The following is a 26756-nucleotide window of genomic DNA, read 5'->3' as shown; positions in this document are numbered from 1 at the left end:
CAATGAAGACCTGAAGGCATTGAAATTAAAAAGTGGCATTCAAAAAAGGGGGAAACTGATCATGATGGGAGCAAGCACAATACAAAACACAGACTAGTGGAGGGAAAGGAGAAAGAGAAAAACTGTTCAGTTACCTTTCCCAACATTCTTTTTGGTAGCTGACGAAGGAGAGGGAATCATAGGTAATTTCAACTCAGCACGATTTGACTCAGTCAGAAGGTAGTGGGACTTATAGGCATATGAACTTAATATGGTGTCAGTAAGGTCTTGCACTAACATCCCTACACAAGACACACAGGAAAAGACGGGGGTGAGCCGCAGTCAAACTCCAAAAAAAAAAAAAAAAGAGAAAATACCCAAAAAAGAGGAAAAAACACACGCACACGCGCATGCACACACACACACACACACACACACACACACACACACACACACACACACGCACACACGCACACGCACACGCACGCACACGCAAGCACACACGCACACACGCACACACACACGCGCGCACACGCGCACACGCGCGCACACGCACGCACACGCACGCACACGCACAAGCACACACAAACGCACACACACGCACCAACACATACAAAGAAGTCAAACAGTTTGTCCCAACACATACTGGCTGGACAATACACTCAACATTTTTTAAAAAAGGCGTCAATTTACATCAGAATTGGACAAGTGATTTTTAAGGAGAGTAAAATAGTTTTTTTCCCTCAGTCTAGATAATCCATCCCACTTATAATTTTTTAGGTGGAAAAAAACACATTACATTTAGCAGCCATGATAGTCATGTTAAACAGCACCAAACAAAAACACAGAACACTAATGTCAAAAATTCTGTTACAACCATGCAGTAGAGTTTAGTTCAGGTCAGAATGATATGATATACAATTAAATAAAAAGGTAAACTTTTAAATTGATTTGTACTACTCCACTTTTGGTACCCTTGGGTTGGAAATCGTATGAATGTGGTGAAAGGGCGGCTTTACACAGCAGTTTCTGGACAAGAGAATTAGCCTCCATTTTTTTTTCTTTGTCTAGTATGGTAAATGGTCTGTATTTATATAGCGCTTTACTATACCTACACGATACCCAAAGTGCTTTACATTATACGTTACATTCACCCATTTACATACTGATGGCAGAAACTGCCATGCAAGGCGCTAACCAGGACCCCAACAGAAGCAAGGAAGGTGAAATATCTTGCCCAAGGACACAACGTCCGTGACTAGGATGCCGGAAGCTGGATTCAAACCAGGAACCCACATTATTTTCATTACCGCCACACCTTAAAAATAAGTTTGTTTTGTTTTTTACTTGAAAACCAATTAAAGTAATCTAATATTTTGTACGAAGTACGACGTTATTTTTAACTTGTATTACCAATCTTATTATAACAAACATTGGCACAATTCCAACAGGTTTTACCTCCCGTGCACACACTTTCGTTTCTGTAGAGTCTGTGTTTCCCCAGACACAAAACCACACTTACTCATTCCTCGCCAATCACCTTTAAGGCACGGACGGCGTGTTTGTGAAAATGGGAAAAACTAACATCACATCCAAACCACACTAACATAAAACTTTAACATTAGCTGGTCGTTACCGTATGTATTGATATATATAGCCTATTATTGGCGCTTTATTCACAAATGATGTACCGAAAATTTGACCACCGGAAAAAGACTTTGATCACTGAAAACCGCGCTACCGAAACCGGATGTAAGCAAAACGCACGCCATTGTCTGAAGGGTTGTCAGCATCTCTGCAATGTCGGCGTGATTTGTATATATATTGCAGATATACCCACGGACAGCCATCTACGGATTGTGCAAATATTAAGAGGACAGTGGCGGCTTTTATGAAGAGAAACAAGAGCAACAGCGCGAACCAGGTGTGACGTCATGCTTGCTTCGGCTCTTTCGTCAGGAACATTGAGGAACAGAAGTAAAATCTCTAAACACAAGTACCTTTTATAATAACACCAGAAAAAGATACTAGATTTGTTGATAGTGATTTAAAATTTTGAAAATTCATTATTCGTCTGCAAATACTTGAAAAGAACCTAAAAAAGTACATTGTACAAAAAGTAGCAACAATTAAAAATATGTTAAAAGGATAAAAAAATATGTTAATACTAATTAATAATAACAGATTTGTTTCAAATGTATGTATACATTTTTTTAACCTTTTTAAAGACAATCATATCATAGCAAATTATAGAAATTACTTGATGACATACTGACCACACCCCCACAAGTATCATGGCAGTTTAGAGGAAATCGTGCCTTTAGTTGCCAACACTGCCGCCCTACCATTTGAGCCACGTCGCCAAGCATGTAGCCTTTCTCTTCATTGTCGGGTTACATTGGAATTGTATTGCCTTAATATTGCACAACAGTGTTTACTGTACAGCTACATACCCATGTATCACAAGTGGTATGCAGGCTCTATCTCGTGGTACACCAAATAATCATATGATTGAAGTACAGTGTTTTATTTTCCTATTTTCAAACAGTATTACTGTTCAAACTTTGCGTAATGTTTCATTGGCCAAAAATGTTAAATATACTTGTTACTTAAAACCTCTGCCTTGTTTGTAATGAATACTTAGGCCTATTATGCAACTGAATTTTAATGATGGTAATTATAGTAGTACTTGAGAGCAAAGTTTTTTCTGAGTTGGTACTAGAGAACAACTGTTGTAAACTGTACCTCGGTGAGCAAAACTAAAATGTACTGCATGGTGAAAACATGTATGGAAAGTTTGAAAAAAGCCAAAACATGTCCCAAAAAAAAACTAAAATCATGGAGGGTCACATGGTCTTGTTATACATGTTGAAGTGAATTGACAATACTAATTGTCAGCCAATCCAGACAATAACAGAACGGCTGAAGGTGCTTATGTGTGAATAGGGGTGGAGCTTACCTCGGGCGCACAGGAAGCACCAACCCACATTGACGGGGGAGGTGAGGAGGCCGTTCTTCTTAGTGCTGCCGTGGCTGCTGCAGATCATGATGTGATGTGTGAGGATGACGCTGCCCGCCGCCACGCAGCTGTCTCCTGTGTGATATGCCACTGGACAGCGGATGCAACGCATCAGGCGACCTGGACAGGAAACAGAGGAAACACATTTTTTATTGAGTTTTTTCATTTTTATGTTGCACACAGAATAAGGCAAATACGCTCTTTCGAGAACAAAAACAGAGGGTTCTTGAGGAAATATGCTTATTAGTCTGTAATTGTTCTACCTCTATTTCATACTTATTGTATTACAGGATATTTGGACAAAAAACACAATTTTAAAGACATTTCCATCAAGATGCTAATTACATTAGGTCGAAACAATGCTTGAGTTCATAAATATAAAGGGAAATAAATACCGTAAGAACCCAAAAAATACGATTATATTTTTTATTTCTTTAAGGAAAAAATTTGAGAAGACAAGGAAGGTCTTAGGGCGTACTCACTAGGGCTGCAAAAACGAATCACTTAAATTGATTAGAAAAATAGTTGGCGATTAATTTAGTCATCGATTCGTTGGATCTATGCTATGCGGCTACGTCTCATGAGGTTGCAGTAAGCCAGCCAATGATGTGTCATGTGCAGCTCACATGATGACGCCGTCTCCTTTGCCTGGAAACATTTGAAAAATGGCAGAGGAAAACCGTACAGATAGTTCAGCGGAGAAACAGCTTGAGGTTATTGCTTCAATGGAGAAAAGTGTACGACCTAAGTCTTAAAAAGTATGGGAACACTTTACTTTAAAGACCGTTCCCTGCAAAATGTGCAGCATTGACCTCGCGTGGCACAGAAGTACAACATTGCTTCGGGAGCACCTGAAGAGGAAACATGTTGGAGCCATGGATGAAGGGAATTCACAGTACATAACTTTTTAGGTCTATAGTCCAGGTACATTGATCCGTTATGTCCGTCTTTGTGTGTTTTTAATCTTTTGTTAACAAGGAGATGTTATTTCAGGAAGCGCAGCAGCAACAGTTGTGTATTAACTTTAAGGGTGTTAGGAACTTTTTGGAGAATGCAACGACTTCATTTTCTGTGTTGTTTTGAGTCGCAACGGGCATTCACGAGTTCAGCTTTTTTCTGAGTAATGTTAACGTTATCCCTTTGTTGCAACGCGGGTCTGATAATGTGTCTCTGGCACATTTGATTCCGTTTTGCGAGCGAAAACGCACGGTTAACAATTTCGAAATAAATGTAACAGACAGAAATATCTCAGGTTGGTTTCATAAAGGATTAATGTAGCCGGGTCCAATAAAGCTATATAAATATATTTAGATTTGAGTGATGCTTTAGTATAACTAAACGTTATGAAGGTGCTGGAATATTTCATGATATTATTCAGAGGCAGCCTAATATGAATACCCAAAGTGATGGAGAGAAAGTACGAGCAGACATTCCAAGCAGTTTAGACTGACATAAAAGCCACCCAGAGCAAAATTGCTCTCACTACTGATGTGTGGACAAGTGTAGCCACGGAAGCCCACCTTGGCAATACATGCCATTACATTGGAGACGAATGGAACATGAAGTCAATCTGCCTTACGACCATGCCACTAGAGGTAAGACATTCAGCATCCAACATTAGTTGGAATAGGTAGTACCCAGGTTTTAAATTCCCCAAAGCAAATTTATTGCTATTGTGCATGACAATGGTGCACTTTATAAAAAAAATATTTTTGAAACATTTCACTTCTTTTATTTGGCAAGTTGAAAGAACATGCTGTATGCTGTTTTTTTTCCGATAAAATACTGGAAAGGATAAAAATGTAGTGAGTCTCTTTTATCGATTATTAATCGATGAATCAAAGTAATAATCGACAGATTAATCGGTTATCAAATTAGTTGTTAGTTGCAGCCCTAGTACACACATTAGGCCATTCGCTGCTACAGCCTGTTTACAACCACCAGGTGTGAATGAATGTTGAGTCCCACTTCTCTGTGAGCGCTTTGAGTGTTTAGAAAAGCGCGATATAAATCTAAGTTATTACTTGTACGCTCACTTCCACACTGCTGTTTTACCGCAGATTCTCTGACTTTGAAAATTGTTTTTAGTTTTATTTGGTATCAAACTTGTTATTTCTATATGGTCAGTTATAACTAATAACATGCAACATCAGTCATTTTATGACTCTACTTTATTGCCCTCGATGACCTCTTTCAATCAGGAAAAAGGAAGGAAAGTGTGAAGCGCCCAGGTGCAAATTTGTGCACTTAACACTACACAAGACAAATGTGCTGGACTTTGGGTGCAAAGTGATCCTAGTCACATCACAACAATCACAGTGGGAGTTGCACCCTGTATTATGACTGAGATGTTCTACCTTCACTTATACATATTTAAAAGTGAACTGGAAATGTATAGATGCTGAAAAGTCTCAAAGGCTGTTCTGTTCGCAAGTTAGCAAACAACAAAGGAAGCTTTCTTATCCAAAGGCTAAATTATAAATGAACTATTATTAGTTAAGGAATATTTCATATTAATTTAGAAAAATCAATATTTTGTCATCTTTGATTTGTCTAAGAACATTTTTTCTCAAAAGTTTTACTTTAAAGAAATTGTCTTGTCATTCAGGGTCATCCTATATTTTGGTCGCTACAGAAAATGTCATAAATAGCATGGCGGTGTCCTCGTACGCTTTTCTATATTTTCTTGTGAGACAGATACAAAGTGGCATGTTATGTAAAAAAAAATTACATTAACAGTGGTGTAAGCCACTTTGGTTATTTCCACTGTACGTCCCCATTTCTCTTGTCTGGAAATATAAACACGTGTAAATGTATTATTTCTACTTTTCAACAGTGATCCAATGTCATTGTACAGTATTCACCTTTGCTGGCTCGCTGCAGGTCACGTTCCAGACAGCAGGTGGCACAGCTGTGCTGGGGGCAGCTAAAGCCTTCACCTGAACTGCTGGTGGTGCCAGGTAATTTATGGACGCAATCCTCATGGTAATGACAACCACATCCTGCCACGGAGCAGCGAGTCACCACCTGGCCTGCTTTCTTACAGCTGAAACATTGGTGGTTACCTAGAATAAATAGTTACGGAGAGACCAATAGTAATGTCCAGAACATAAGAAGTAAGGTGATGCTGAAAAGTGATCTGCTCACCGTTTTTACATTCCAGGCAGGTGAACCGTCCTTCGGGTAAGGATGTCAGGTTGAGACACTCCAGATGGAACTGCCTGTTGCATTCACCTTCACATGGCACCAAATTCTCTCCGTACACCTCACAGATCTAAAAGCCAAACATACACAGATTCCATAAGTCAATACACACAAGACAAGTGACGTTTGCAAAACAAAGTCTTTTGAACTACTCTTCTAAGTGAACAAAGAGAACTAATTCGTTGTTGGGAGCTGTTTGTTTGCAAGCAGTTTTGTGTTCACAGGCAGATTCAGCGTTTGCAATTGCCAAAGCTGAATATGCATGCCACCCGACTGTTGAGTTGACTAGAAAAGAGTCAGAGTCGAAGGAAACAAAGTAGCATTTGGATTAAATTTTCTGGTTCATTGTTTTTGATGTGGATATGTCAAGTAGTTCAATTATTCTAGTTGTATCTATACTTTCCATGTACTGTACATACAGCATATACATTGGTATTACTAATTATTTGTGTTTTTCCCGTATTGTTTTCCTAGGTGAGAGCAAATTCTAAATTGTAAGTCACTGTCAAAGCATGGGAAAATGGTACCACCTTATGTAATGTTTACAATAAAAACAACAATAATGGTAATATCAATATTTCAGAATAATTTCCACCGATACAGTAATATTGGGGTACGTTGGAATCATTTTGATCCACATCTTTTAGCATTTTTTATCAGATAACAAAAAAAACAACAATGACAAGCAATTATTTTTAACGGCTCTTTGAAAGGAAACTCTTCTTAAGATTTGGCATCCTTCCTCCATAAATCCCATCCCTAATAAACACATTTTACAAGAGACTACAAATGGGAACGTGGATCAAAGCATACCTGGCAGACTGTGTCCCTCTTGCTGGTGCTACTGTCCTGACGAGACAAGCCAGAGTCCACAGACTGAGTGTCTGATGCATCTGCGTCTGCAGCTGCTGGACTGTCAAGGCTCTTCCCAAATAAACCCTGTGACAGACAGCGATGTGGCATCAAATACATTTCAAACATACTGTCTGTATGCTTACAACTTTAAAGGCCTACTGAAATGAGATTTTCTTATTCAAACGGGGATAGCAGGTCCATTCTATGTGTCATACTTGATCATTTCGCGATATTGCCATATTTTTGCTGAAAGGATTTAGTAGAGAACATCGACAATAAAGTTTGCAACTTTACCGGAAGTAGCAAACGATGTGCGCGTGACGTCACAGGTTGTAGGGCTCCTCACATTGTTTACAATCATAGCCAGCAGCAGCTAGAGCTATTCGGACCGAGAAAGCGACAATTTCCCCATTAATTTGAGCGAAGATGAAAGATTCGTGCATGAGGAAATTTAGAGTGAAGGACTAGAAAAAAAAAAAAAAAAGTTGAAAAAAAAAAAGGCGAGGGCAGTGAGAGCGATTCAGATGTTGTTAGACACATTTAGTAGGATAATTCTGGAAAATCCCTTATCTGCCTATTGTGTTACTAGTCTTTTAGTGAGATTATAGAGTATCTGAAAAGCGGAGGGGTGTGGCCACGGGTGTGTTGGCGCCAGAGTCTCTGAGGGAAGTCACGCAGCTGCAGCAAGACGGAAGCTCCGCTGATGTCTCCAGTAAGCGCTGACTTATTACCACAATTTTCTCACCGAAAACTGCCGGTTGACATTTGGTCGGGATCCATGTTCGCTTGACCGCTCTGATCCTTAGTAAAGCTTCATCTTCGGGAATTTTAAACAAGGAAACACTGACTGTGTTTGTGTGGCTAAAGGCTAAAAGCTTCCCACCTACATCTTTCTACTTTGATTTCTCCATTATAATTGAACAAATTAATAATAACAATAATAATGGATTAGATACCGTGCTTTTCTATTGTTAGATACTCAAAGCGCTCACAGAGAAGTGGGAACCCATCATTCATTCACACCTGGTGGTGGTAAGCTAAATCTGTAACCACAGCTGCCCTGGGGTAGACTGACGGAAGCGTGGCTGCCAGTTTGCGCCTACGGCCCCTCCGACCACCACCTATCATTCATTCATCATTCATTCACCAGTGTGAGCAGCACCGGGGGCAAGGGTGAAATGTCCTGCCCAAGGACAAAAGGGCAGCGATTTGGATGTCAATAGGTGGGAAGCGAACCTGCAACCCTCAGGTTTCTGGCGCAGCCGCTCTACCCACTACGCTATGCCGCCCCCGGCAAATGATTCAGCAACACAGACGTCCAGAATATTGTTTAATTATGCGATTAAAGCAGACTACTTATAGCTTGGATCGGGCTGGAAAATAATGTCCGCTACAACCTGAGACGTCAAACGCACGCGTCATCATACGAGTCATCATACCGCGACGTTTTCAACAAGACACTTCACGGGAAATTTAAAATTGCAATTTAGTAAACTAAAAAGGCCGTATTGGCATGTGTTGTGATGTTAAAATTTCATCATTGATGTATAAACTATCAGACTGTGGTCGGTAGTAGTGGGTTTCAGTAGGCTTTTAACAATGTCTTAATTCAGGGTCCTACAGTAATAGAGCATATTTGTCTTGTGTGAGCATCTAAGTCTACCTGTGGATCGTTGAGGCCTCTGGAGTCAGAATCTGATGTGTCTCTATACTGGGAGGAGGCCATCTCGACATCTGTAGACGCTCTGCTTCGCTTCTTCAGTGGTTTACAGGCATCTGATATCTCGCTGGCTCCTGAATGAAGAGGAATTAATAATAGAAGGATTTGTTATTGCGGGGACGAGAACCGTGAGGGAGCAGTGTGATCTGATCACCAACCTTTCTGAGAACCTGCCCTCGGCGTGGCCTCTGGAGCCATCTCCGCCTGGGTTGAAAAGGTAAAATATCAAAGTTGTATAGAGTTCCATGACACAGTGATGCTAAGAAAAAAAAACTAACTAACTTCTAATACTTGCATAACAGTAGTGGATGGAACATTCATCTTTTAGTGAAAATATTCATTAAATTAGCATTCAATTTGAATGACTCTACAATTGCACACTTGTCAGACATCTGGAGGATGCGGTCTGTGACTTTCCTTGGTTACCTAGCTAGCTAATAGAGAGATGAAATTATGTGTATAGCTTTAACTATCATTTTAGACAAAGTCTGACAGTCTATGTACTTCTGTGCAGCATTCTAAACACATCATAATCATCATCATCACAGTATGTTTTAGTACTTTTTATTGCAACTATATTTACTGTCCTCTGTTTGCATGAAATTCATACTTTGTTTTTAAGGACACTGTGCATGTCCTTGCGCTAAAATGGAAAAAAGTGTATTACAGTTATCCTTTCTGTAACACCCTAATGAGCAGCACATTTACAGTATAAATATTTCAAATAATATAATCCAACGAGTCGCCACCTCATCGCAGATGTGGTGGCGACTTGTCCAGGGTGTACACCCCTTCCGCCCGATTGTAGCTGAGATAGGCACTAGCACCACCCGCAACCCCAAAGGGAATAAGCGGTACAAAAAGGATGGAATATAATCCAAATATTCGACTAATTGTTAAGGTAATCGTTGACTCGTCGACAATTAAATCAGTCGTGAGGTGCAGTCGTATTAAATGAATTTATTGAAGCTGACAGAGGAAGTAATACAGAAAATGTGTGGTCCATTTCTAAACCACCATAGTGTATGTTTTGCATGAAAAACAACATATTATACAAAGTACAAAGTTCTGCACGGATCTACAAAAACTGCTGTGAGGTGTACAGCAAAACAGTCGTCGATGTAGAATGTGGATACTGTATGCTTTTGAATCGACACAGAAGTGATGCAGCCAATCTACGCTTCTTGATAAGCGCTATTCTTCTTATATTCTGCTTTAGAATTGACAAGAAAACCGTGAGGCTGCAAAATCTTGCTCCAAACCACCAAACATCACATTTTACCATGTTATCCATTTTTAAAAAGGTATAAAAACATTTGATACCTGTTCCTTTTTGGTTTTCTTTTTGGGCACTGGGGCACTTTCAGACTCCGACCTGCTCCTGACCGACCGCCGCTGTAGCTTCCTCTCCTGAGAACCTGAGGAATCATGGAAACATTACATACGAGTCTTTCATGTTTCTTTAAGTGCTAAATATCTTGCTACAAACCATGTGGACTGCTGTGATGTGAGCCAGGAGAGGATGTTGGTTGCGTTCCTCCCTCTTCGCTCCTTCGACTCGCGGGAGATTCTCTCCTCTCCTCTTCTTCCATGTCGTCAGCGTCTTCCTCTTCCTCTGGGCTGGGTTCGGGTTTAGTTCTGCTGTCCTGTTGTACAACAAATTGTGTATAAGAACTCAGACGAAAATAATCATGTGAGAAGACTCTGCTCGACTGACCTCAGGTGAGCAGTAGCCCAAATCCGGCTGCCTGCCTTCTCCAGCCACTCTCTCCTCCTCCTCCTCTTCGTCATCATCCTTCTCTTCTTCTTTCTTCTGGGAAGGAGCAATTTTCTTCTGCAGGAGAGGCCAGTCACACTTTGTGATCTCCACGTTCAACCTCTTCATGGTGATGGAAAGAGGCAGCAGCTTCCTTGCTGCCGCAGTTTTCCAAGTCTTGACCGGTGGTGGAGAATCCTGCTGGGTTCCTGCATCTGAATCCTTTTTAGGAGAGTCTGTCTTACTCTGGTCCCCCCTCAGGTTCATCTTCTCATTTGAAGGCTGGGACTCTTCCGTGTTGGAGATACTGCACTGTCGACGTGGAAGCTGTCTTCTTGGTGGCTGCTCTCTATCTGGCGACTTAACTTCACCGCCTTCTTTCTTATTGGTTGAGCCGCTGGAGCGCCGGCTTCGCTTCTCAGGCCGGCCGATGGCTTTCTTGGCAGACGGCGCTTCGTTGGGGGTCGGGTCGACATATATGAAGGTGTAGTTGTCGATGCGCTCCTGACGTGTCATCAGGAAGGCGTCCTCTGCATGACCCACACCGACTTCCCACTGAGCACGCTCCCTCTGAGGGATAGGTTTCAGAAGCTGGAGACAAACCAAAACCAGTTAATTGTGTGGTACTGACTAGACACTTTTTTAGGTTAAAGGACTGTATAATATCTGCATTTACAAAATTAATGTGAAGGTTTGGTGACACTTTCAATAATAGGTAAGTGTATTATTAGATTAAAATATTACAAAATACCTTTTGGTTTGATGCACCACAATTATAACCAAATTGTTAAATCAGAGTATCAAAGGGATAATTTTTAGTTCAGCTCTTGTATTGCATTGAATAAATTGTTGTGGTCAATGGGTAAGGATGCAATAATATGAACATTTCATATCACGGTTTTCATGACCAACATTACCATGGTTATCCTTATCATCAAGGTATTGTTGATTATTCTTAAAAAATACTTATACACACACACTGAAATATGTTAACCAAGTTATTTGTTTTCAAATAACTAAAATAAATGACACACTGTAAACCAACTATTTTTTTGCATGTTTCATGTTTGTTATGATTCACTGATAGTGTTCTAAATCTTATTATTGTTTCTAATTGCTAAGATGTTATTGATTTGAATACTGGTTTGTACTGTATCACATTAAGCTTTATTTAAATGAAAAGTGCTTAAGAAATTAAATATATTACTATCATTTATCATTTCTGGTAGGCATTGTGGTGTCTTACTCTGCTCAGTGGTCTTTGAACACACCGTAAAAACACCTCTGACTCATATTCCTCGGAGTACAGAACGATCACTCTAGTCTAAGCCTGAGCTATTATTTTGACCCGGGGGGCCAAATTTAGAGAAAAAAATGTGTCTGGGAGCCGGTATATCTATTTTTAGGAACACTAATGCAAAACCTCACAAAAATGTCTTATTGAATGCTAAAAACATTATAATAGACCGCCTTAAAAAACAGAATGGAAATGTAATTTATTTTACTGAATGAGACACCCAGAATGTACATAAAAATAAAGAATGTGGGATTTACAAGGCTAAAACACTGAATATTGACAACATATGAACATCACACACCCTCTCCATCCACATATTTTACAATCAAGTGACACGCAACAAAAATGCAACAAACACAACGAAATATGAACGTGAAGGGTAAAGAATTGACCCACCTACAATCTGATGTATCTGATACTTCACTAAGCTTTAGAACGTTGTGGTAAAAATCTCCTTCCGAGTCGGTCTCTGGCACCCGCATTTCAGGCTGACACTCTGTGGAAACACTCCCCACCCACACTGCTTGGTGCCTCGTCTGAGCTGCTGGGACTTAGATTACCATAGTAACTAATTAGGTAACCATAGTAACTAATTACATTACCATAGTAACTCATTAGATTACCATAGTAACTAATGACCATAGCAACTAGTATATAATGCAAAAGCACATATTCCAACCATTAAAATACTTTGTATAGTTCAAGACTTACGGTTATTAGAAAACATCGCTGCACATCATAATGGCAGCTACACTTTCCATCTTAAAGATCTAAAAAGTTATTTGGGAATGTCCGGCAGGCCAGATTGAAAAGCTTAATGGGCCACATGTGGTCCCCGGGCCTTAATTTGCCCAAGTCTGCTTTAGTCTAACAGAGCACAGCTTACAGGTTCAATGTGTACACTTGAATGAGCCTAGTTGCTCAGAGAGTAATGTATTTAAGTTTAAATTGGGGTATGTTGCTCCTTAATGGGGAAATACATAAATGTCTCTTGTTTTCATGTTAGCATTTAAGCTAGTGAGATCACGAAAGTCAGTCTGTGAGTTTATCAAAGTACAGTTATGAAGTACAGTTATCAATCATGGTTTTTCGATGATTTTAATTTAAAACGGTAATACTAAGTGTCGGGAGTTTTACCGCGGTGCTCATTATTACCGTTTATCGTTACATCTCTTATAGTAGTTTTACACTTGCTTATCATCTCTTTTCTTTGACATCCAAACACAAAAAAAGCATGAATTCAGTTAGTGGTGAAATTGAACTACAAATGAAACATACTTTGTGTTTTTCCACGGGGTTTGTGGTCTTGCGCAGCGTCTCAGTCTGTAGTTCGTCAAACTGCTGCTTTCCCTGGTACATGACGATCCTCTTCTCGTGGATCCATGCTCGTTCTGCCACACTCCCAAAAAACTGGACGTGGTATTCCCTGTGACCTGCACGGCACATTGGGAGTTGAGCATGTACTTACTCTCGTTTTTCAACCTTAAAAAACAGACGCTTGTTAATATCTATGTGCTTACCTCTGGTGTTGATACGTGTGTAGACCTTCATCTGTGGGTCAGATGACACCATGCAAGGCCACCATGGGTAAGTACCCACCTTGGACCATACTAGATCTCCAATCACAAACTCCTTACAGAATCCAGTCTCTTGGATCACAGAAGGTTGATTGACTTTCGGAACCTGTAAAAACAGAAGGTTTCTTTTAAGATATTAGCTCAATAAAAGGAACAATAAAGGAACCAGAGATGAGTGCTCGTGCCTTGGATGTCTTTGGCTCAGTTTTGATAACTGTCGTCTGAGGCTTCTCTGTCGGGGGCAGTGGTACCTCTGTTGCTTGTGGAAGGACATAAGTGTCCTCCTTCTGGCACGCAGTTGCTGCAAGGCCTTGGACGTGCTCCAGAATGGGCTCTGGGATGTGTAGTTGGAGCTTGGCGCTCTTTTTCCTCTTCTCCTTCTTCCTCTCATGTCGGCGCTGCACCTGAGCCGCCTCATTCTTCTGAGATTCCTTCAGAAGATTTAGACACACAAAAAGAAATGAAGAACTGGGACATCAGTTAACTTTTGGTTCTTTTGAAGCAAATTTGGCTCTGTCTCTCTGCACATATACAACCTTTCTTTAGAGATGATTAGATGCTAACAATTTAGCAAGCATTTTAAAGCAGTCAGTCTTGTAAATATTCATGGTATTTGACTACATTTCCTGGATTTACTATTTCGTAATTAATTAATTGTAATTTTTTTACTGGGATTTGAGAATCTCTCGCCCATTCTCGCAGAATAATGTCAGGCGGATCTGAACTTCTTCAGACAGCAAAATACTTGTAGTGCATTCCAATTTACCACAAATGCTTCAAGATTCAATTTATCAACTATTTCAACACAATATATTATTGTTTAATTATTCAATGTACCGGTATAATAAAAAAAAATTCTGACTGCAACCAGTAGAGGTGCTGTTGATTCAATTTAGTTGGCTGTCTAAAGAAGCAAATGACATCAGCCATGTGAAGTTCAACTAGTAAACTACATCCACACAGACCCCCTGGCGCTGTATTGGACTGTTTTTGTACTATTTTTGTACTTGTTTTGATTATGATTGTTTCTTTGCTGTTTGTAAATGTTGAATACTCCTATTATAAATAAAGTTGTATCAAAATAAAATAAAATATATTCGCACAGACCACAGCTATGGTAGTATGAATAATACATATAAAGAAAAATACATCCACACAGACCACAGCTATGGTAGTATGAATAATACATATTAATTTGTTTAGTCTCAAACACTGGTACAGACACGGGCTTCATCTAGTGGTACACAGGAACACGCACACACGCATACATTTCAAATCATATGGATCTGGAGGGCAATACCTGCAGTTCTTGCAGTAAATCTCCACACAGTGCAGATTCAAATAGCTCTTTGCCATTCTGATATGTCTTGATGATCTTCAGCTTGATTTCTGGGGAGCTGGTTTTCTTCAGCACACCTCCTGGGACGCTGGGAATGGCGGGCTGGAGAGGCTGCGAAGATGGAGTACTGTCCACAAGAGAGGGAGGTGGGCTGGACGAGGGCAGGTGCAAAGGTGGCGGAGGAGGGAGTGTGTGGGTCATGATGTGAGGCGTGTGGGGCAAGTGGTGCTGTGTGGGCAGGGGCAGGGGCAGGGACAGGGGCAATGGCGGTGGGCTTTGTGGGTGGCTTTGGATGTGGGGTGTGCTCGACAGGAAGTGGTGCGCGTGGTGATGGTGGTGATGATGGTGGGGGTGCAAGTGCGGGTGATGTATGGGCAGGGGCGGCGAAACAGGAGATCGTGGTCTTTCCTGGAGGCCGGGACCTCTTAGCACCGTCCCCTCCCCAGGCATGAGAAGGCCATGCTCCCCGTAGCTACGTATGGCCCCGTAGCCGTTAGCCGAGCCGTTGGGGAACTGCGAGTACATGGAGAACTTGGACTGAGGCTCGTACATGCCCAGACCAGGAGGGTAGCCGTTGGAGACATGCGGCAGGTCCTCCGACGCAGAGTGTGGATAGGAGAAGTCTGCGTCCAGGGCCGCATCGTAAGAGGGACCGCCATCCTCGCCCGGGTCACTGCCGGTGTCGCAGGTGCCGTCCTGTCTGATGTTGGCTGAGTCAATAAGCTGCGGGGGTTGCTGAATTGTATTTCCCATGATCCCTTGCATGAAAGAGAAGGAGAAATCCATTGTTGGGCTCCGGCATCCTTAACTGTCTTTTTCTTTGACTGGACCTGTTGACAGAGAAACATTGAATGAATCTATTTGAATGAAACTGTTTTTATCGTCTCACAAATATTTCTAAAGTGAGAAATTTGTTGTCAAAATTGGATCTCGAAATAATCATTCACGCATTCATATCGTCTCGCATTGCAATTCTCTCTTCACCCTTTTCCAACAAGTCAACGCTAAAGAGATTTCAGACTGTACAAAATGCGGCAGCCAGCCTTTTGACCGCTGCACCCAGAACAGCTCATATGACTCCAGTCTTCATTGGCTTCCAGTTAAATTCCACATTGGGTATAAAAATTTTAGTCCTGACATTTTGTGCGTTGCATGGTAGGGCCCCTCAGTACATCACTGACTTGCTGTGCCCCTACTCTTCAGGGCGCAGCCTCTGGTCTTCAGGCCAGGCTCTTCTAAAGATCCCAAAAACTAGTTTTAAAACTTGTGGAGACCCAGCATTCCAGGCTATGGCTCCCAGACTCTGGAACAATTTGCACTAGGGACGGCCGTGCGCAACCCGAGGGTCACTGGTTCAAATCCCACCTAGAACCAACCTCGTCACGTCCGTTGTGTCCTGAGCAAGACACTTCACCCTTTCTCCTGATGGGTGCTGGTTGGCGCCTTGCATGGCAGCTCCCTCCATCAGTGTGTCAATGTGTGTGTGAATGGGTAAATGTGGAAGTAGTGTCAAAGTGCTTTGAGTACCTTGAAGGTAGAAAAGCGCTATACAAGTACAACCCATTTATTTATTTAGTCCCTTTGTGATATTGACTGTGTTGAAACTTTTAAGAAACATTGGAAAACTTCTCTTTTTAGTAAAGCTTATAGTTAATGCACCTTTTAACTATAATTTGTAATCCTCTTTATATTTATTTATGATATTGCCCCTGTTGTTTTTAATTTAATTGTTTTACTTTACCTATGTTTTATACAGCGCTTTGTGATTTTATCCGTGAAAGGCGCTTCATAAATAAAATGTACTTACTGTACTTACTATTTGTCTGTGTAGTGTAAAAAAAAACATCAACCTGCTCAGTGGCCTTGTGGTTAGAGTGTCCTCCCTGAGATCGGTAGGTTGTGAGTTCAAACCCCGGCCAGTCATACCAAAGACTATAAAAATGGTACCCATTACCTCCCTGCTTGGCGCTCAGCATCAAAGGTTGGAATTGGTGGTTAAATCACCAAAATGATTCCCGAGCACGGTCACCGCTGCTGCCCACTGCTCCCCTCACCTCCCTTGGGGGTGAACATGGGGATGGGTCAAATGCAGAAGTTAATTTAACCGCACTTGGTGTGTGTAAGACAATCATTCGTACTTTAACTTTATTCATGATAATTGTCAACAAAGCTAAAGTTAAAGCTAATTTTAATAGTTTACATGTACTAATCATGCAAAGACCGTTGACATCTGAAAGGCATAAATCAGTGAACCATTTGGGTAGAAAGGGTTTCACGGTGGAAGAGGAGTTAGTGCGTCTGCCTGACAATACGAAGGTCCTGAGTAGTCCTGGGTTCAATCCCGGGCTAGGGATCTTTCTGTGTGGAGTTTGCATGTTCTCCCCGTGACTGCGTGGGTTCCCTCCGGGTTCTCCAGCTTCCTCCCACTTCCAAAGACATGCACCTGGGGATAGGTTGATTGGCAACACTAAATTGGCCCTAGTGTGTGAATGGGAGTGTGAATGTTGTCTGTCTATCTGTGTTGGCCCTGCGATGAGTTGGCGACTTGTCCAGGGTGTACCCTGCCTTCTGCCCGATTGTAGCTGAGATAGGCTCCAGCGCCCCCCGCGACCCCAAAGGGAATACGCGGTAGAAAATAGATGGATGGCATTCAAAAGAATACCTTTTTCACAACAATATCTTTACAGCGTGGCAAAACATACACTCTAACAAGTGGCATTTTTCCAAATGTGATCATTTTAAACACAATCAATGCAGACCTGGACCTTAAGAGAACACCCAGCAAGGAAAAAACGTTAATTATTAAAAAATTAAGATAAAAACAAACTGTACAAGTTTATACTAGTCAACGTGGCCTCCCGTGTGCATCCCCAACATGTTTTCGAAAGCAGCACAAACACGTTCAAACAGAAACCAAAACAAAACCGACTTTTTTCACAACTATTTGACACTCGTTTTTTTTTTTAAACCTGTGAATGTTTAGAACAGGGGTGTCATACATACGGTCCGTGGGCCGGATCAGGCCCGCCAACAGGTTTTATCCGGCCCGCCTGATGAGTTTGCCAAGTATTAAAATGAGTTGCTTTTTTTTTTTTTTTTAATGAAAGAAACTGCTGTTCTGAATGTGTCCACTGGATGTCACAATAGAAATTCTGTTAGGACCAACAAAAGGTGCAAAGTAAAGCGTGGAAACTTAAAACCTGACGTTTTGTGTCTTCCGCTTCAAACACATCGTTATTTGGCACCGTTACTCCCCAATAATGTCTTTGTGTGGGTTTTAAGAATAGACGGTAGTATTTTGTGTACTACGATAATCAACTTTTACCTTGAAAATAATTTTTTGTCTTGAAAATCAACTTTTACCTTGAAAATCATTTTTTGTCTTGAAAATCAACTTTTACTATTGCAAAATGCCTTGTTGTCATCATTTTTCCATAATAATAACATTAATAATAATAATAGATGGATAAAACTATTTTCAATACACCCAAAACGCTTTAGAATATCAGAGCCAATAGAGGCGGCACATGGACCAAACCAGTGAAATAAGGTGTTCTACCAACAGGTTCTAGGATTACCGCCACTACAGGCGCCAACTAAGGTATGAAAATATAGTGAGAAACTCAACCCTTTTGAATAGATTTACTTCCGATTCTCACGGTTTGTTGAGTTAACTCTGGATTGATACGTGGACATGACAAAGGAGGTGTTTGATACCTGGAAGAGTTTACAGTTTGTTCAATCCCAGAAAGACTGTGATTTAAAGTTTAATCCTGGTTTTGTACATAAACTGAGACCACGTCTAAACTCATTGTGTTTTTGAAAATGCACCAATTTCCTCAGAATTTTCAACAAACTTGAAGTGTTTTTTTTTTCCAGAGGATTATTTGTGATTTGTACATTTTCACAAAGTAAAACAAAGTAAACAACCTGGAGTTGTCTTTATTTTGAAGTTATCATTCCATGATTTTACCATTCCGGCCCATTTGGGAATGGATTTTCAGCCCTGCGGCCCCAGAGCTAAAATGGGTTTGACACCAAAGAACAAGATTCCTCTACAGAATCTCCTCTCTGGTCAACAAATGCACCTTGAAGACTCTAGCAGGAACTCTCATTCCGCCCTTTTTCGATTACGCTTGCACCTCCTGGTACCCCAGCACCTGCAAAACCCTCAAATCTAGACTCCAAACATCCCAGAATAAGCTAGTCCGGTTACTTTTAGACCTCCACCCCAGATCACACCTCACTCCAACCCAGTTCTCCAAAGTGGGCTGGCTCAGGGTGGAGGACAGAGTAAAACAACTTGCACTGAGCCTAGTCTATAAAATCCGCTACACCTCCCTGATACCGAAGTACATGTCAAACTACTTCCTTATCGTAAATGACCGCCATAGCCACAACACCAGGGGGAGCTCCACAAACCACGTTAAACCCAGATTCCGATCTAAGAAAGGTTTTAACTCATTCTCTTTCTATGCCACATCAATGTGGAATGCACTCCCAACAGGTGTAAAAGTAAGTCCATCTCTATATACCTTCAACACCGCTCTAAAACAGCACCTCCAGGCAACTTCAACCCTTTACTAATACCCTCCTCCATTCACATCCCATCTCCCCGGATTATAAATAACCTAATGTAAATAATCAAATGTACTTCTAATGTATTTACTTGTTCTTATGCTATCTGAACTCACTATGTTCTCTGCTGGCTGTACATATCCTGCCAAGTTAGACCTACACTGTTTCAAAGTCCATTTCTCTGTTGATGCAATTGTTGATGACTGAAGTACTGATATCAACCAAAGCTCCTCATCCCACCCCCGGATTCAAATCATGTAAATAATTCCATGTATATACTATGATGATTAACCTGTGTGATGACTGTATTATACTGATAGTATATATTTGTACCATGAATTGATTAACGTGGACCCCGACTTAAACAAGTTGAAAAACGTATTCGGGTGTTACCATTTAGTGGTCAATTGTACGGAATATGTACTGAAATGTGCAATCTACTAATAAAAGTATCAATCAATAAAAAAAAACCTGGTTTAGAAGAAGCGTGTTTAAGCATGAGCCCCAGCGATAGCATAGGTACATAATAATGATGTAAACATCTGTATGGGGCCGTCTAGCGCTCATAGAAAAACATGAAATGTACCCCAAGGGGGTTGTTTTGAATGCCGTGTAGTGAGTTAAACATGTAGATTTTTTTGTAGATGTAAGAACCGATTCGGAGGAAAATCATCTGCGCAGACACGATTGTTTCACTCTTTTAGCCTGGTGGGGTGTTAGCTTAAAAGCTACATAGCTATAAATTTGGTTGCATTTAGGGAGGCCTTAGAGACGCTTTAACACACAACGGAAAACGTGTTGACACATTTAATGTAGCCATGGACACGTTCTATATGTATAATTGGTACGTTGGAACACATAACAAGGGGAATGTGATGAAAAGAGGAGAAGGCTAACGCTAGCTAGGCTAACGGTACATGGCCAATATGGCTGCCTGTCTGGCGTGTGATAATTCCTCCATCACTGGCGCTTCGGGGGAGAATGTGGCAGAAAATAAGCAAGGGGTGCTCGGGCGGTGGAAGGTCAAGAGCATGCAATGCATCGGTAGCGGTGACAAAGCAAATAATGCAACCAAGAAAAGGAAGCGGGCTAACGAGCAGTGTGGATTTTTGACGCCGAGTCGCGAATTGCAGGCAAATAAAAAAAAAACGTCAATACCTTCAGCGTGTCCCATTCTAAACACATACACCGGCCAGCAACGCGTCTTCGTTTTAATATAGAAGAAGGGGGGAACTGAAGGAAAAACAAAACAAAAATGTGTTCTGTTATTTTTGTTAAAGCGCAGGGCCTTTCCTTTTTCGTTTTAACGCAATTCTCCACAGAGAGGAGGAGGGGGATGTTACGCTATCTGCTCGCTACCCAATCCCAAAGCTGGGCTCTTCCTCGCTCACTGGAGGCTACTGTGGAGGTTTGAATGACACCCTGCTCGAAACAAGACGCTTTCTTCAGCTCGACAAGACCACGTTTGATGGTGTTTATTCTGTGGCGGCTAATGTGGAGTTTGCTAGTACATTTAATCAATGCCGCTTCCAAGCACGTCGAGACCTCCTACAACACTGTGGGGAAACAGCAGTGATTTGTGTCAAGTGCAAATATGCATTAGGATTTATTATCCAGCCATCCATCCATTTTCTACCGCCTATTCCCTCTGGGGATGTCGGGGGCGCTGGTGCCTATCTCAGCTACAATCGGGCGGAAGGCGGTGTACACCCTGGACAAGTCGCCAGCTCATCGCAGGGCCGACACAGATAGACAGACAACATTCACAATCACATTCACACACTAGGGCCAAATTAGTGTTGCCAATCAACCTATCCCCAGGTGCACGTCTTTGGAAGTGGGAGGAAGCCGGAGTACCCGGAGGGAACCCACGCAGTCCCGGGGGGAACATGCAAACTCCACACAGAAAGATCCCGAGCCCGGGATTGAACCCCGACTACTCAGGACCTTCGTATTGTGAGGCAGACACACTAACCCCTCTTTAATTGTTGCTATATCCATCCATCCATTTTTTACCGCTTGTCCCTTTTGGGGTCGCTGGAGCCTGTCTCAGCTGTATTCGGGCGGTAGGCGGTGTACACCCTGGACAAGTCTCTACCTCATCGCAGATTGTTGTCATAGGATAGGATAGGATAGGTCTTTATTGTCATTGCACAAGTACAACGAAACTTTGTTTTCTGCACAAACCTGTTCAAGATTAGACAAACAAACAGTGTACATGGTTACAGAACAAGAATGCTGATGGGTCACCATAAGGCGCCCCGTAAAAGATGGGAAAAATGTAAACGCTGGGGAAGGATGAGTAAAAAATATACAATCCAGACTGGGCTCCTAAGGGGGAGCAAGTCAGTGCGCAAGGAATATATATATATATATATATATATATATATATATTTTTTTTTTTTTTTGCCTTTTGTCTTTTGCCTTTTGGTCCGGGACCCTTTGGGACTGTGTGACAAGGGGTGGCACTTTTGTGACCTCTGTGGTGCTTTTTTGTGGACTTCTGCATCTGCCTCTTGGGAGCCTTTTGGCCTTGGAGACCAGCTGCTGGGCCTCTGCCACACCGGAGTCGGTTTGGAGGGACTGGAGGAGATGCAGATGAAGAGACAGGGCTGCGGAGCTAGCACTAAGCGCCGGGATGGAGAGGCTTCGTGGTGTATTGACTGGGTGAGCAGGTGTTGGACACCTCAGTCTCCTTGGACGTATCCTCGCTCATCCATGCGGACTGGACACTGGCCGAGAGTTGGTTGGCGGCCAAGAGTGGAGTCGGCTCTCTTGGTTGCTTTGTTGGGTCTGCTCCTGTCTCTGGCCATACTCTCTCCAACCCCAGCAGACGATGGAGTGGAACACCGCAGAGGCCACCACAGTGTATATGTTTATTTCACTTTTTATTCATAGCTGTATGTAGAAGTGGCTGGTTGCATTAGCTCCACTGCTTTAAAGTCTTTCATGTCCTTTGTCTTCTTTGATGTTTGATGTTTGATGTTTTCCTCTTACACACATGTAAGAGGGATGTGTACAATGGGTATGAGTTGTTTTTTTCCTTTGGCCTCAGTCTGGACCCCCTCTCCAGGGGCCCAGGCTTAGACCGATGTTTTTCTTTTATTTTATTTTATTTTAATATTTTATTTTTTTTCTCCCATCCCCCCCTTGTTTACCTGTATCTCACATTTTTTGTAAGGGGCGCTGGAAGACGGCAGACCCGTCAGCGATCCTGTTTTGTCTCCCTGTAATGTTTGTCTGATCTTGAATGGGATTGTGCTGAAATTTTTAATTTTCCAGGAGGAACTCTCCTGAAGGAATAAATAAAGTACTATCTAATCTAATATCCAGTGCCTTCCTCGTAACATGTTTAAAGTTCATCCGGAGGTCAGAATTTAAACTATCTATGAAGGGAAACTTTGCTATAGACATTCACAGTGTTTTTTGGCCGGCTGGGTCTAACCGGCATCCTCTCCCTCCATCGGACTCAACTCACCACTAGGTGGTGATTGGTTGAAATCTCTGCCCCTCACTTCACACCGTGTCCAAAACGTAAGAACGCAAGTCTGATTATACAACCCCAAAGTCAATCATTAAACTGCGGTCTAAGTGGTCCTGGTGTCAAGTGCACACATGGTCACCCTTATGTTTGAACATAGTGTTCATTATGGACAATCTGGGATGAGCACAATATTTTAGTAACAAAACACCACTCGGGTTCAGATCCATGCGGCCGTTCTTCCCAATCATGCCTGTCCAGGTTTCACTGTCGTTGCCAATGTTGCCAATGTGAGCATTGAAGTCCCTCAGCTGAGCAAGGTAATCAACTGAGGGAGCACTCTTCAGTACTCTCTGGAAAACCGAAAAGGGTAAGTACTCTGAACTACTGTTTGGTGCGTAAGCGCAAACAACAGTCCAAACCCGTCCCCCCACTCGGGGGTGGAGGGAAGCTACCCTCTCATCTACTGGATTCAACTCCAACAGCTCCAACATACAGGCTCTGAGCCCCCGGGGCAACAAGTATCCTCAGGCAAAATACTTCACCCACCTTGCTTCCAGTGCCACCCACACAAGTGTAAATGTAGATGAAATGTAGATAATGGGTTTCTTAATGTATGAAAGCACTTTGAGTTACAAAAGAAATAGCGCTATATAAATATATTTCACCTGTCACTGTTTGCAATGCCAGAGTGTAAGAGAGTCCAGACCCTCTCAAGAGGACTGGTTGCAGAGCCTTTGTTGCAGAGCCACGAATGGAGCTATGGCATGAGCAGAGTGAACAGAATTAGACAAAGCTACAAGCGACAAGACAGTTAGTGGTGACCTCGACACAACATGACACGACAATAATCCAGCACTGACTGGAGGAGAAAAAAGGTCTAAATAGGAGTGGGCTGATTGACACCAGGTGTGGCCAGGTGCCAATCAGCTGCACCTGAGAGGACACAGCACTCAGGGAGACAAACAGGAAACTGAACCAAAATAAGAGTGCTGACAGGAACTAAAGACAGGAAATCTACACACACACAGAGGAAAAACTAAAACACAACCAAACTGTCAGGGGCAAGCCTGACAAACAACACATAACTTCAACTACAACAACCCTCTCACATCAGCGCCTGACGACGATGCAATATAAAGTGTATATGATAAAACATTGAATATTAAGAGTGTGTAAAAGTTTGACTCCTATCTTATTTCTTTCATTATGACCGCTTTAATGTTTTGTTATCAATTGGGAATGTCAAGCAGCTAAAATGGGTAAGTGTGGAGTGTTTTGCATATCACCCATCATGCACTGTAATGGATTTATCTGTGTGTAATTTCAAATTATATTTACATGTTTTGTAATGGCCGCAAAGCTCAATGAGCAGGAGGTGTGTTAAGTGCGACCGTGTGTTGACTTTATTTGTTGGTTATGGTTAATCTATACCGTGGGTGTCAAACTCTGGCCCGCGGGCCAAATTCAGCCCACCCTACAATTTAATTTGGCCCCTGAGGCAAAATTAAATTCAGCCCACCCTACAATTTAATTTGGCCCCTGAGGCAATATTAAATTAACATTAGAGCTGGCCCGCCGGTACCAAAAAGGCACCGCCTTTAGCGTTGTCTACAATATGTTTTCACGTCCGCTTTTACTCCATACAAACAGCGTGCCGGCCAAGTCACATGATATATGTGACTTAAGTGTGTGTACAGCCATACAGGTCAGACTGAGGGTGGCCGTATAAACAACTTTAACACTGTTACAAATATGCGCCACACTGTGAACCCACACCATATAAGAATGACTAACACATTTCGGGAGAACATCCGCACCGTAACCCAACATAAACACAACAGAACAAATACCCAGAACCCCTTGCAGCACTGACTACCACAAAAACCCGCCCCCACCACCAACCCCACCTATCTGATTTTTATTTTATTTTAAGATTTATTAGCCTGTGGAAAAATTTAATATTGATATTTACCTAAGAAGGCTGCAAATAGAAAAGAGGCATTAAATGTTTTATTTAAATTGTATTTATTTGACCATTTTTTTTTCAGTTTGTTTTTTGAATGTTGATTTTGCACTATTAAGTTATATAATTATTGCTTGTTGTGTATTCATTGTTCAAGCAAATCAGTGTAGCAAACTGAGCAATAATTAACAATTTATTCATGCACTTTCTCTTGTTACTTCAAGGCTTGAATGTTTGATTCACTCATTATTGTTATTTTATATTCAAATGTATTATTAGCCTGTGGACAAAGTTAAGTTTGATATTTACCTTAGAAGGCTGCAAATAAAAAAGAGGCACTCAATTTTTATTTAAATTTTATTTGATATGCCTTTGATATTTGTTTATTATTATTATTACTATTTAAAACTCGATTTTGCATGTCACTATAAAGTTATATAAGCCTTGCTAGTTCAATATTCAATGCAAAACTTGTTTGGGTCCCTATTAAAAGGTTAATTTGTTCAACCCTTGGCCCCCGGCAAATGTCTGCTGCCACTTTTTAAGGTCCTAACGATGGTCACACACACATTTAGTGTGGTGAAATTTGTCCTCTGTATTTGACCCATCCCCTTGTGAGGGAGCAGTGAGCAGCAACGTGTGCCTCGCTCGGAAAAATAGCGAGTTCCGTAGCTTAGCTATTTTTAGACCCATGTAGCGATTAGCTAAGCTACATGCTACAAAAGAAGCGAGACAGAGAAGAGAAAGAGAACTTGACTAGAGCAACTCCACTGGCAGGGGACAACATATACGGGAAATGATTTGTTGGTTTACGTATAAGAACATCTATGATTGGTTGGTTTACCGTGATGAGTCATGATTGGTTAAGAATAGAGCAAAACATTAGGGACCGGCCAATCAGAGGCAAGAGAGGGCAGATCATGGAACCAGGAAGGGAAATCACAACGGACATCCCAAATGACGACGAGAGTCGGAGAAGAGAAAAGAGAATTTTCAAGCCAAATGTACAACGAAGTGATGAGGATCAAAGCCGCACAATTAAGTATAGTCAGTTACTTTGCACGGACCACTTCTTGTAGGACCACAGAACCGTACGTGTGTGACAGTCCATTACATCTTCGACTGGGAATTAAAAAGAGCCTGCCTGCAAATGTACTTTTTATCTGAGTTTGATACATGTTGTATTATTTGCAAAGCCATGTTATTTATTTCACACAGACATAATATTTTTATATTTTATTTACCGTATTTCCTTGAATTGCCGCAGGGCATATAGTATGCGCCTGCCTTGAATTACTGCCGGGTCAAACTCGCTTCACAAAATAATTAGCGCATGCTCAGTATTACCGCCTGATCAAACTTTTGACGTCACGAATGACACTTCCCCTGTCATCATTTTCAAAATGGAGGAGGCTGATTTCAATACCGGTCTTTTGAAATCGCACAAAGGGAAGAAGATTAAGAGCTATTCAGTAGGATTTAAGGTCCAAGCTTACATCACACTCAAATTTTTACTGCATGCCTTTGGTAAGCGCCGGAGTGAGAAGAGGTTTTAAAATAATTAGCGCATGCTTACTTCTACCTCATGCCTTTTGTAAGCGCAGGAGTGAGAAGATGTTTAAATTAATTAGCGCCCCGGCGGCAATTCAAGGAAATACGGTATGTTATGTAATTTTGTACTTCTTATTTTATGTGCTGTAAATACTCATCTTGACTAACTGGGTTAATAAAAATGCCACAGAACAGTTGTCATTCACTTCAATTTCAGTGAATATCGCTCAAAAATGAATATTTTTATACGTATATTTTCACCGAAAAATATATATGCAATATCGTGTTTAAGCTGCAAAATATATTGATATATATAGTTTTTTGTCCTTATCGCCCAGCCCTTGTTGAAATAATTTGCAAATGAAATTGATCGTTATCGACCACAGATTCTATCCTTGCCCACAAATTAGTGGCAATGTCACTCCAGACTGTGG

The 26756-nt window shown here is 41.5% G+C and overlaps 1 protein-coding gene across 3 annotated transcripts in view; it reads right to left on the bottom strand.

Moving 5' to 3' along the window:
- The window catches only part of nsd3 (nuclear receptor binding SET domain protein 3), a 42975-nt gene extending 22233 nt beyond the window's left edge, over positions 1-20742 (bottom strand). Inside the window, exons 1-15 of one of the 3 annotated variants that reach the window (XM_061898775.1) lie at positions 20483-20742; positions 14708-15576; positions 13593-13838; positions 13351-13513; positions 13109-13263; positions 10495-11124; positions 10267-10423; positions 10101-10195; positions 8936-8981; positions 8721-8851; positions 7016-7141; positions 6146-6272; positions 5863-6063; positions 2939-3118; positions 135-281 (exon numbers count right to left, since the gene is read on the bottom strand). In XM_061898775.1, the coding sequence (XP_061754759.1) occupies positions 135-281; positions 2939-3118; positions 5863-6063; positions 6146-6272; positions 7016-7141; positions 8721-8851; positions 8936-8981; positions 10101-10195; positions 10267-10423; positions 10495-11124; positions 13109-13263; positions 13351-13513; positions 13593-13838; positions 14708-15532 (3229 nt within the window). In that variant the 5' untranslated portion in view covers positions 15533-15576; positions 20483-20742. The remainder of the gene's footprint in view (positions 1-134; positions 282-2938; positions 3119-5862; positions 6064-6145; positions 6273-7015; positions 7142-8720; positions 8852-8935; positions 8982-10100; positions 10196-10266; positions 10424-10494; positions 11125-13108; positions 13264-13350; positions 13514-13592; positions 13839-14707; positions 15577-20482) is intronic. The other 2 variants (XM_061898784.1, XM_061898793.1) reach the window with 2 other exon arrangements.
- Positions 20743-26756: the final 6014 nt, after the last annotated feature.

This window comes from Nerophis ophidion, linkage group LG01, assembly GCF_033978795.1.
Source record: "Nerophis ophidion isolate RoL-2023_Sa linkage group LG01, RoL_Noph_v1.0, whole genome shotgun sequence".
NCBI lineage: Eukaryota > Metazoa > Chordata > Actinopteri > Syngnathiformes > Syngnathidae > Nerophis > Nerophis ophidion.
Note: the sequence above shows the minus strand (reverse complement) of the source record. Positions and strands in the feature narration are given on the sequence as shown.